The sequence below is a fragment of the Bacillus rossius genome, chromosome 1, assembly GCF_032445375.1.
Source record: "Bacillus rossius redtenbacheri isolate Brsri chromosome 1, Brsri_v3, whole genome shotgun sequence".
Classification (NCBI taxonomy): domain Eukaryota; kingdom Metazoa; phylum Arthropoda; class Insecta; order Phasmatodea; family Bacillidae; genus Bacillus; species Bacillus rossius.
In genome coordinates, this window is record NC_086330.1 from 282,633,174 (window position 1) to 282,646,704 (window position 13,531).

The 13,531-nt window shown below is 36.6% G+C and overlaps 1 protein-coding gene across 3 annotated transcripts in view; it reads left to right on the top strand.

Annotated features, from left to right (window-relative positions):
• The window catches only part of LOC134527662 (merlin), a 124,862-nt gene that overhangs the window by 50,450 nt on the left and 60,881 nt on the right, over positions 1-13,531 (top strand). For all 3 annotated transcript variants that reach the window (XM_063360536.1, XM_063360535.1, XM_063360534.1), the window contains one exon: positions 13,011-13,220. In XM_063360536.1, coding sequence (XP_063216606.1) covers positions 13,011-13,220 — 210 coding nt within the window. The remainder of the gene's footprint in view (positions 1-13,010; positions 13,221-13,531) is intronic.

Below are 13,531 nucleotides of genomic sequence, written 5' to 3' on the forward strand. Positions count from 1 at the left end.
ACATGTGTGACATACAGGAGGGTTTTCGTAACTTACCTACGAACCTGGGTTGAGCTACGTGTACATTTGTAATTATTATATTTTTTTAAGTAGTTAGGTACATCAGTTGCCAAGAATGACACATTTTCTCTATTTCGGCTAACTCCTGTAAAAATCTGGTGTCATATAGCCCGCATGTAACACATATGTGACATACAGGAGGGTTTTCGTAACATACCTACGAACCTGGATTGAGCTACGTGTACATTTGTAATTATTATACTTTTTTAAGAAGGTAGGTACATCAGTTGCTAAGAATGACACTTTTTCTCTATTTCGGCTGGCTCCTGTAAAAGTCTGGTGTCATATAGCCCGAATGTGACACAGTTGTGACATAGATGAAGGTTTTCTTAACATACCTACGAACCTGGATTGATCTACATGTACATTTGTAATTATTATATTTTTTTAAGTAGTTAGGTACATCAGTTGCCAAGAATGACACTTTTTCTCTATTTCGGCTGGCTTCTGTAAAAATCTGGTGTCATATAGCCAGCATGTGACACATATGTGACATACAGGAGGGTTTTCGTAACATACCTACGAACCTGGATTGAGCTACGTGTACATTTGTAATTATTATACTTTTTTAAGAAGGTAGGTACATCAGTTGCCAAGAATGACACTTTTTCTCTATTTCGGCTGGCTCCTGTAAAATTTTGGTGTCATATAGCCCGCATGTGACACATATGTGACATACAGGAGGGTTTTCGTAACATACGTACGAACCTGGATTGAGCTACGTGTACATTTGTAATTATTATACTTTTTTAAGATGGTAGGTACATCAGTTGCTTAGAATGACACATTTTCTCTATTTCGGCTGGCTCCTGTAAAAATCTGGTCTCATATAGCCCGCATGTGACACATGTGTGACATACAGGAGGGTTTTCGTAACTTACCTACGAACCTGGATTGAGCTACGTGTACATATGTAATTATTATACTTTTTTAAGAAGGTAGGTACATCAGTTGCCAAGAATGACATTTTTTCTCTATTTCAGCTGGCTCCTGTAAAAATCTGGTGTCATATAGCCCGCATGTGACTCATGTGTGACATACAGGAGGGTTTTCGTAACTTACCTACGAACCTGGGTTGAGCTACGTGTACATTTGTAATTATTATATTTTTTTAAGTAGTTAGGTACATCAGTTGCCAAGAATGACACATTTTCTCTATTTCGGCTGGCTCCTGTAAAAATCTGGTGTCATATAGCCCGCATGTGACACATGTGTGACATAGATGAAGTTTTTCTTAACATAATTACGAACCTGGATTGACCTACGTGTACATTTGTAATTATTATAATTTTTTAAGTAGTTAGACACATCAGTTGCCAAGAATGACACATTTTCCCTATTTCGGCTGGCTCCTGTAAAAATCTGGTGTCATATAGCCCGCAAGTGACACATATGTGACATACAGGAGGGTTTTCGTAACATACCTACGAACCTGGATTGAGCTACATGTACATTTGTAATTATTATACGTTTTTAAGAATGTAGGTACATCAGTTGCCAAGAATGAAACATTTTCTCTATTTCGGCTGGCTCCTGTAAAAATCGGGTGTCATATAGCCCGCATGTGACACATATGTGACATACAGGAGAGTTTTCGTAACATACCTACGAACCTGGATTGAGCTACGTGTACATTTGTAATTATTATACTTTTTTAAGAAGGTAGGTACATCAGTTGCCAAGAATGACACATTTCTTCTATTTCGGCTTGCTCCTGTAAAAATCTGGTGTCATATAGCCCGCATGTGACACATGTGTGACATACAGGAGGGTTTTCGTAACTTACCTACGAACCTGGGTTGAGCTACGTGTACATTTGTAATTATTATATTTTTTTAAGTAGTTAGGTACATCAGTTGCCAAGAATGACACATTTTCTCTATTTCGGCTGGCTCCTGTAAAAATCTGGTGTCATATAGCCCGCATGTGACACATGTGTGACATAGATGAAGTTTTTCTTAACATACTTACGAACCTGGATTGAGCTACGTGTACATTTGTAATTATTATAATTTTTTAAGTAGTTAGGTACATCAGTTGCCAAGAATGACACATTTTCCCTATTTCGGCTGGCTCCTGTAAAAATCTGGTGTCATATAGCCCGCAAGTGACACATATGTGACATACAGGAGGGTTTTCGTAACATACCTACGAACCTGGATTGAGCTACATGTACATTTGTAATTATTATATTTTTTTAAGTAGTTAGGTACATCAGTTGCCAAGAATGACACATTTTCTCTATTTCGGCTGGCTCCTGTAAAAATCTGGTGTCATATAGCCCGCAAGTGACACATATGTGACATACAGGAGGGTTTTCGTAACATACCTACGAACCTGGATTGAGCTACATGTACATTTTTAATTATTATACTTTTTTAAGTATGTAGGTACATCAGTTGCCAAGAATGAAACATTTTCTCTATTTCGGCTGTCTCCTGTAAAAATCTGGTGTCATATAGCCGGCAAGTGACACATATGTGACATACAGGAGGGTTTTCGTAACATACCTACGAACCTGGATTGAGCTACGTGTACATTTGTAATTATTATACTTTTTTAAGTAGGTAGGTACATCAGTTGCCAAGAATGACACATTTTCTCTATTTCGGCTGGCTCCTGTTAAAAATCTGGTGTCATATAGCCCGCATGTGACACATGTGTGACATACAGGAGGGTTTTCGTAACATACCTACGAACCTGGATTGAGCTACGTGTATATTTGTAATTATTATACTTTTTTAAGTAGTTAGGTACATCAGTTGCCAAGAATGACAATTTTCTCTATTTCGGCTGGCTCCTGTAAAAATCTGGTGTCATATAGCCCGCATGTGACACATATTTGACAAACAGGAGGGTTTTCGTAACATACCTGCGAACCTGGATTGAGCTACGTGTACATTTGTAATTATTATACTTTTTTAAGTAGTTAGGTACATCAGTGTCCAAGAATGACACTTTTTCTCTATTTCGGCTGGCTCCTGTAAAAATCTGGTTTCATATAGCCCGCATGTGACACATGTGTGACATAGATGAAGGTTTTCTTAACATACCTACGAACCTGGATTGAGCTACATGTACATTTGTAATTATTATATTTTTTTAAGTAGTTAGGTACATCAGTTGCCAAGAATGACACATTTTCTCTATTTCGGCTGGCTCCTGTAAAAATCTGGTGTCATATAGCCCGCATGTGACACATGTGTGACATAGATGAAGTTTTTCTTAACATACTTACGAACCTGGATTGAGCTACGTGTACATTTGTAATTATTATAATTTTTTAAGTAGTTAGGTACATCAGTTGCCAAGAATGACACATTTTCCCTATTTCGGCTGGCTCCTGTAAAAATCTGGTGTCATATAGCCCGCAAGTGACACATATGTGACATACAGGAGGGTTTTCGTAACATACCTACGAACCTGGATTGAGCTACATGTACATTTGTAATTATTATACGTTTTTAAGAATGTAGGTACATCAGTTGCCAAGAATGAAACATTTTCTCTATTTCGGCTGGCTCCTGTAAAAATCGGGTGTCATATAGCCCGCATGTGACACATATGTGGCATACAAGAGAGTTTTCGTAACATACCTACGAACCTGGATTGAGCTACGTGTACATTTGTAATTATTATACTTTTTTAAGAAGGTAGGTACATCAGTTGCCAAGAATGACACATTTCCTCTATTTCGGCTTGCTCCTGTAAAAATCTGGTGTCATATAGCCCGCATGTGACACATGTGTGACATACAGGAGGGTTTTCGTAACTTACCTACGAACCTGGGTTGAGCTACGTGTACATTTGTAATTATTATATTTTTTTAAGTAGTTAGGTACATCAGTTGCCAAGAATGACACATTTTCTCTATTTCGGCTAACTCCTGTAAAAATCTGGTGTCATATAGCCCGCATGTAACACATATGTGACATACAGGAGGGTTTTCGTAACATACCTACGAACCTGGATTGAGCTACGTGTACATTTGTAATTATTATACTTTTTTAAGAAGGTAGGTACATCAGTTGCTAAGAATGACACTTTTTCTCTATTTCGGCTGGCTCCTGTAAAAGTCTGGTGTCATATAGCCCGAATGTGACACAGTTGTGACATAGATGAAGGTTTTCTTAACATACCTACGAACCGGGATTGAGCTACATGTACATTTGTAATTATTATATTTTTTTAAGTAGTTAGGTACATCAGTTGCCAAGAATGACACTTTTTCTCTATTTCGGCTGGCTTCTGTAAAAATCTGGTGTCATATAGCCAGCATGTGACACATATGTGACATACAGGAGAGTTTTCGTAACATACCTACGAACCTGGATTGAGCTACGTGTACATTTGTAATTATTATACTTTTTTAAGAAGGTAGGTACATCAGTTGCCAAGAATGACACTTTTTCTCTATTTCGGCTGGCTCCTGTAAAATTTTGGTGTCATATAGGCCGCATGTGACACATATGTGACATACAGGAGGGTTTTCGTAACATACGTACGAACCTGGATTGAGCTACGTGTACATTTGTAATTATTATACTTTTTTAAGATGGTAGGTACATCAGTTGCTTAGAATGACACATTTTCTCTATTTCGGCTGGCTCCTGTAAAAATCTGGTCTCATATAGCCCGCATGTGACACATGTGTGACATACAGGAGGGTTTTCGTAACTTACCTACGAACCTGGATTGAGCTACGTGTACATATGTAATTATTATACTTTTTTAAGAAGGTAGGTACATCAGTTGCCAAGAATGACATTTTTTCTCTATTTCAGCTGGCTCCTGTAAAAATCTGGTGTCATATAGCCCGCATGTGACACATGTGTGACATACAGGAGGGTTTTCGTAACTTACCTACGAACCTGGGTTGAGCTACGTGTACATTTGTAATTATTATATTTTTTTAAGTAGTTAGGTACATCAGTTGCCAAGAATGACACATTTTCTCTATTTCGGCTGGCTCCTGTAAAAATCTGGTGTCATATAGCCCGCATGTGACACATGTGTGACATAGATGAAGTTTTTCTTAACATAATTACGAACCTGGATTGACCTACGTGTACATTTGTAATTATTATAATTTTTTAAGTAGTTAGACACATCAGTTGCCAAGAATGACACATTTTCCCTATTTCGGCTGGCTCCTGTAAAAATCTGGTGTCATATAGCCCGCAAGTGACACATATGTGACATACAGGAGGGTTTTCGTAACATACCTACGAACCTGGATTGAGCTACATGTACATTTGTAATTATTATACGTTTTTAAGAATGTAGGTACATCAGTTGCCAAGAATGAAACATTTTCTCTATTTCGGCTGGCTCCTGTAAAAATCGGGTGTCATATAGCCCGCATGTGACACATATGTGACATACAGGAGAGTTTTCGTAACATACCTACGAACCTGGATTGAGCTACGTGTACATTTGTAATTATTATACTTTTTTAAGAAGGTAGGTACATCAGTTGCCAAGAATGACACATTTCTTCTATTTCGGCTTGCTCCTGTAAAAATCTGGTGTCATATAGCCCGCATGTGACACATGTGTGACATACAGGAGGGTTTTCGTAACTTACCTACGAACCTGGGTTGAGGTACGTGTACATTTGTAATTATTATATTTTTTTAAGTAGTTAGGTACATCAGTTGCCAAGAATGACACATTTTCTCTATTTCGGCTGGCTCCTGTAAAAATCTGGTGTCATATAGCTCGCATGTGACACATATGTGACATACAGGAGGGTTTTCGTAACATACCAAGGACCTGGATTGAGCTACATGTACATTTGTAATTATTATACTTTTTTAAGAAGGTAGGTACATCAGTTGCCTGAATGACACATTTTCTCTATTTCGGCTGGCTTCTGTAAAAATCTGGTGTCATATAGCCCGCATGTGACACATGTGTGACATTAATGAAGGTTTTCTTAACATACCTACGAACCTGGATTGAGCTACATGTACATTTGTAATTATTATATTTTTTTAAGTAGTTAGGTACATCAGTTGCCAAGAATGACACATTTTCTCTATTTCGGCTGGCTCCTGTAACAATCTGGTGTCATATAGCCCGCATGTGACATATATGTGACATACAGGAGGGTTTTCGTAACATACCTACGAACCTGGATTGAGCTACGTGTACATTTGTAATTATTATACTTTTTTAAGAAGGTAGGTACATCAGTTGCTAAGAATGACACTTTTTCTCTATTTCGGCTGGCTCCTGTACAAATCTGGTGTCATATAGCCCGCATGTGACACATGTGTGACATAGATGAAGGTTTTCTTAACATACCTACGAACCTGGATTGAGCTACATGTACATTTGTAATTATTATATTTTTTTAAGTAGTTAGGTACATCAGTTGCCAAGAATGACACATTTTCTCTATTTCGGCTGGCTCCTGTAAAAATCTGGTGTCATATAGCCCGCATGTGACACATATGTGACATACAGGAGGGTTTTCGTAACTTACCTACGAACCTGGGTTGAGCTACGTGTACATTTGTAATTATTATATTTTTTTAAGTAGTTAGGTACATCAGTTGCCAAGAATGACACTTTTTCTCTATTTCGGCTGGCTCCTGTAAAATTCTGGTGTCATATAGCCCGCATGTGACACATGTGTGACATTAATGAAGGTTTTCTTAACATACCTACGAACCTGGATTGAGCTACATGTACATTTGTAATTAATATATTTTTTTAAGTAGTTAGGTACATCAGTTGCCAAGAATGACACTTTTTCTCTATTTCGGCTGTATCCTGTAAAAATCTGGTGTCATATAGCCCGCATGTGACACATATGTGACATACAGGAGGGTTTTCGTAACATACCTACGAACCTGGATTGAGCTACGTGTACATTTGTAATTATTATACTTTTTTAAGAAGGTAGGTACATCAGTTGCTAAGAATGACACTTTTTCTCTATTTCGGCTGGCTCCTGTACAAATCTGGTGTCATATAGCCCGCATGTGACACATGTGTGACATAGATGAAGGTTTTCTTAACATATCTACGAACCTGGATTGAGCTACATGTACATTTGTAATTATTATATTTTTTTAAGTAGTTAGGTACATCAGTTGCCAAGAATGACACATTTTCTCTATTTCGGCTGGCTTCTGTAAAAATCTGGTGTCATATAGCCAGCATGTGACACATATGTGACATACAGGAGGGTTTCCGTAACATACCTACGTACCTGGATTGAGCTACGTGTACATTTGTAATTATTATACTTTTTTAAGAAGGTAGGTACATCAGTTGCTAAGAATGACACTTTTTCTCTATTTCGGCTGGCTCCTGTAAAAATCTGGTGTCATATAGCTCGCATGTGACACATGTGTGACATAGATGAAGGTTTTCTTAACATACCTACGAACCTGGATTGAGCTACATGTACATTTGTAATTATTATATTTTTTTAAGTAGTTAGGTACATCAGTTGCCAAGAATGACACTTTTTCTCTATTTCGGCTGGCTCCTGTAAAAATCTGGTGTCATATAGCCCGCATGTGACACATGTGTGACATAGATGAAGGTTTTCTTAACGTACCTACGAACCTGGATTGAGCTACGTGTACATTTGTAATTATTATACTTTTTTAAGTAGTTAGGTACATCAGTTGCCAAGAATGACACATTTTCTCTATTTCGGCTGGCTCCTGTAAAAATCTGGTGTCATATAGCCCGCAAGTGACACATATGTGACATACAGGAGGGTTTTCGTAACATACCTACGAACCTGGATTGAGCTACATGTACATTTTTAATTATTATACTTTTTTAAGTATGTAGGTACATCAGTTGCCAAGAATGAAACATTTTCTCTATTTCGGCTGTCTCCTGTAAAAATCTGGTGTCATATAGCCGGCAAGTGACACATATGTGACATACAGGAGGGTTTTCGTAACATACCTACGAACCTGGATTGAGCTACGTGTACATTTGTAATTATTATACTTTTTTAAGTAGGTAGGTACATCAGTTGCCAAGAATGACACATTTTCTCTATTTCGGCTGGCTCCTGTTAAAAATCTGGTGTCATATAGCCCGCATTTGACACATGTGTGACATACAGGAGGGTTTTCGTAACATACCTACGAACCTGGATTGAGCTACGTGTATATTTGTAATTATTATACTTTTTTAAGTAGTTAGGTACATCAGTTGCCAAGAATGACAATTTTCTCTATTTCGGCTGGCTCCTGTAAAAATCTGGTGTCATATAGCCCGCATGTGACACATATTTGACAAACAGGAGGGTTTTCGTAACATACCTGCGAACCTGGATTGAGCTACGTGTACATTTGTAATTATTATACTTTTTTAAGAAGGTAGGTACATCAGTTGCCAAGAATGACACTTTTTCTCTATTTCGGCTGGCTCCTGTAATAATCTGGTGTCATATAGCCCGCATGTGACACATGTGTGACATAGAAGAAGGTTTTATTAACATACCTACGAACCTGGATTGAGCTACATGTACATTTGTAATTATTATATTTTTTTAAGTAGTTAGGTACATCAGTTGCCAAGAATGACACATTTTCTCTATTTCGGCTGGCTCCTGTAAAAATCTGGTGTCATATAGCCCGCATGTGACACATGTGTGACATACAGGAGGGTTTTCGTAACATACCTACGAACCTGGATTGAGCTACGTGTACATTTGAAATTATTTTTTTTAAGTAGTTAGGTACATCAGTTGCCAAGAATGACACATTTTCTCTATTTCGGCTGGCTCCTGTATAAATCTGGTGTCAAATAGCCCGCATGTGACAAATGTGTGACATAGATGAAGGTTTTCTTAACATACCTACGAACCTGGATTGAGCTACATGTCCATTTGTAATTATTATATTTTTTTAAGTAGTTAGGTACATCAGTTGCCAAGAATGACACATTTTCTCTATTTCGGCTGGCTCCTGTAAAAATCTGGTGTCATATAGCCCGCATGTGACACATGTGTGACATACAGGAGGGTTTTCGTAACTTACCTACGAACCTGGGTTGAGCTACGTGTTTATTTGTAATTATTATATTTTTTTAAGTAGTTAGGTACATCAGTTGCCAAGAATGACACATTTTCTCTTTTTCGGCTGTCTCCTGTAAAAATCTGGTGTCATATAGCCCGCATGTGACACATATGTTACATACAGAGGGTTTTCGTAACATACCTACGAACCTGGATTGAGCTACCTGTACATTTGTAATTATTATACATTTTTTGTTGTCTATTTTGATATTTATATATCAATATTACGCTTGTTTTCAAATTCGAATTTCTGTTTCTAAAATTTTTTATCTAAATTAACATTTACATTTTTATTTAATTTTGAAGATCTGACTTGCAAACATTTTATTAACATGTCTAAGTTCATGACCATGCATATATAATTTTTTTTTTCCTTTTTTATACACATCAATTTAAGGATTGACTTAGGCTGTTGTTGCACGAACGAATTTCCGGGTTTTTAAGGTGTGTACGATAATTATGGTACGATCCGGTAATTTTTTAGATTCGAATCTGAGATTCGAATCTAACTTATCCTCAGTTTTTAAAGAGTGGTTAGGCTTGGTTAGGTTAAATACATTACAAATGGTAAGAATGTTTGGCTAGGTTAGCTACATTAAAAATACTTAAGATTTGTTTGAATAGTTTGTGAGTTTTAATATAGTTATATTAAATATACAAAAAAATATTTTTTGTTAATGGTTAGCTAGGTATATTAAAATTACATAAAATAGTTATACGTGAAGTTACAGTAGCTATCTTATTGATTCTTATGTATTAGTAGTCTTGATGTACCTATCCCAACCTAACCGCTTGTTGAAATGGTAAACTACTGATGAACTAATTAAAGTATCACAGCACCCTCTTAGAGAAGGACTTGAAAACATGTCTTAGAGTACAAAAATAATATATTTTTGAATTTATAATGGCTTTTTTTCAGGATTATTTCCCTCTAAACTTCATAGTCCTTCTGATTACAATTTTTATTGTATTTTAAGAAACCAGTCTGTTAAAAAAAAGGCTTCACAGCATTAACTAGCAATATTTGTACTCAATACATTTTGAATTTTCTTATATTTTTTCTTATATATAATCACTCAATTCTTTCTCAAGTATTTATTTTTAATGTCATTTCATGGACGTACAAAAATGATACACGTAAAGTACAACCTTTTTATTTATTTATTCATTTATGTATTTATTTCTAAAGATTTTTTGCATGCCTACCTACGGCTTATAGTTATAGCCTTGAATGGTAAGCAAAAAAAAACACTAATACATAAAGACAAAACAAAAACAAACAAGAACAAAACAGCAATAAACACATTAATGCAAAATTCTACTTTAAAAGCCAAAAAAAGATAATAAGCAATAAAAATGTATATATAAAAATTACAAGAAATACAGCTACTGAAACAAAGACATGAACATGAAAATTTTTATGACATTAACTGCTAAAATACTTAAAAAACACAACATAACATATTTATTTGACTGGGTTCGTAAGGGTTAGTACAATTATATTTTTTTTTCACAGATTTATTGATTACTAATATTTACATTAATAATAAATAATTGTACTTAAAAATGTCCGATCACAAATCACTGGCACTTAAAAATGTTTATTCTCAAGTTACTCAAAGTCTGTTAAGTCCCACAGTTCACACTTCTCACTGGAGCTATGCTCAACAGTGGTTCGCCTCTTACTGTGTGCCTGTCCACACACAGAGTCTCACGCCACTCATTCCTTGCACTGTCATGGTCCAGTCAAACTCCGCGTCGCGCCACACTCCCCTGGGTGGGCGAGGAGTGTCTCTCAGCCTCTTCGCTGATGTCGTACTTCCCTTGGCTCGGAATCTGCTCGGAACTCCCGCGGAGGCCGGCGTTGCTGCTTAAGTACTTGAGGCGCCCCTTCTCTATCCGACAAGAGCGCATCATCCTGGGCTGACGCGATGCCCGGACAATCTAGAAGGGCGGCGTCAATTCTCGCTACTTCGTGGGACGGCCCGCGGAATTCCCAAGGCTGTTCAGCAGTAGGACTATGCGCGGGGAGGACCCTTGTAATTCGGCCAGGTACGCGTGGCATGCCTTACGTCAGTGTATGGCTTGTGACTCCAGTGGCAGTGCAGGGCTGCCAGCCAGCTCCGAACCTGGAGCGTGTCGCGGTCCTGCGTTTGTAACACTATGTTACTAGATCATTTTTTTTGAGTAATATTTTGTGGTTTTTCTGTCTTTGAAAGTCTTCGCTAAATAAAAATAGCAAACATTCACTTGGCCTTGTGTTATCACTTCATAATTAATTGGATTGATGAATGTTATATGATTAGTAGTAGTAGTGGTTTTGCCAATGCTGAAACTATTTTGACGTTCAGAAAATCAATTTTTTTTAGGTTTTTTGAGTCAAGGTCCTTTAGTATTATTTTGTCAAAATCTTTAGCAAACCCATTTAGAAGAGATATGAGTCTATAATTCATGACATTTTGTTTACTGCCTTTCTTATGTATAGAAATTACTTTGAAATTTTCCATTTATTGGAGTTAACACCACTGTTAATACTGCTATTGAAGATAAACCCACTGTTAATACTGCTACTGCAGATAAACAGAAGGATGGGATCAGGAGCCAGAGAGCATCCTTTTATTCTGAAAATTGGAACACCATCTGGACCTGTTGTCATTGTGGATTTCAAGGATTTTATTCCCAAAGTAGAAGTGACTCTGTTATAGACACAGAAATGGAAAATCATTACTACCAGATATTACAGGATTGTAGTTGTTGGTAGGGGATACATTCACACTAGAAAAATAGTAGTCAAAGATATGAAGATACGTGGTGTAACACTTTCTTGTTCTCCAGGTATTTGAAGACATCCTTTAGTTGAAGTTTTTCTACCTTTGCGTAGTTATTATAAAGATAATAATTTTAATTTAATTACGGATAGTACAATACTTGCTATCCTTAGTGAATTAAATTGTATGCAGAATGTGTGGCGTTAGACATAAAACCAATAATAACCAGTACCGCAATACTTCTTGACAGTGATATTGATTAGTGGTGTTACTGTCTTTTACATTATAATTAGATATGGTCAAAATCTCAAAAAAATAAATTTTTGATTACAAATGTTGAATATGTGACTTTAATTTTTATTCAATTTTTGCAATAGCTTTTATGCATTTTTTCTACGTATTTACTTTTGCAATATTTTAAAGTTTAAGTTTGATCCTATTTACTTGCCTTTAGTGCTACAGATTTGATTAAAATCTTTATTTAAAAAATTGGAATGCAACTGCAAGGAAAATTAGTATTTTATCACCACATAGTCACTAAAAAGTTTTATTTTAAATTTATCACATGTTAGTTATTTGATTATAATGGTCAGATATTTTTTTTATAAAAATATAATATAGTAATACATATACTTACCTAATTTACAATTTTTTTTGGTGCAGTACATGTCATTGTAATTTGACAGATTTCAACCATTATAACTGCCATTATTATAACATATTTGGTGAATGGTGTTTGGCAGTGCCTTGTGTTTTGGTTGATTTTCAAGAGAGTACACATGTGCAGTCAAATATCAGGAACAGTTACTTCCTGAAATAAAGAGTGAGGTAGTGCATTGATAAGACCCTGGACAGTGGATGTGGGTTCGAATCCCGGCCTGACTGTCCTTATTTTAGTATTCTATGGTTTCTCAAAATTACTCCAGACAAATATTGTGATGGTTCTTTCTTTATCATAAGCCATGAATTTTTTTAAATCCGTGTTTTGTTTTGTGTATTACAGTCGCTAATGATGACCTTGGTGATAATAAATTACCAAATAAGGACACAAATTTTTTTGTTTTATAATTGGTCCTCATGATTTAAAACTTGCCATAATATTGTGCTCTCATTCAATTTCGCAGAACAAGAAAGACACAGAGCTGTGGCTGGGCGTGACAGCCCTCGGCCTGAACATCTACGAGCGCGAGAACAAGTTGACGCCTAAGACGACCTTCACCTGGTCCGAGATCCGACACATCAGCTTCGACGACAAGAAGTTCATCATCAAACCGGTGGAGAAGTCGTCGCCCAACTTTGTGTTCTTCTCCCAAAAAGTCCGCATGAACAAGCTCGTGAGTTCCCGAGAGACCAGAGCATTCGTGCTTGTCAGGGTGTCCACCATCAGAGAGAACAGGAAAAAATTGCAATTTTCAGGGAATTTTGAATTTTGGAAAAAATCAGGGAATAGTGTGGGAAATGTAGGTATGTTAGCTCAGGGAATTTTAATGAAATGGTTTGGATTAAGGCTGATTTTATATTGCTAACTCTTTAACTGTCTCATGCATACTGTTTCTGGGTTCGGTCTTCTTTGCAATGCTAATGTGCCATGTATTTTTTAGGCTCGTAAGGCTGAATTCCATTTTGATAGTGCCTCGGAGTGTGA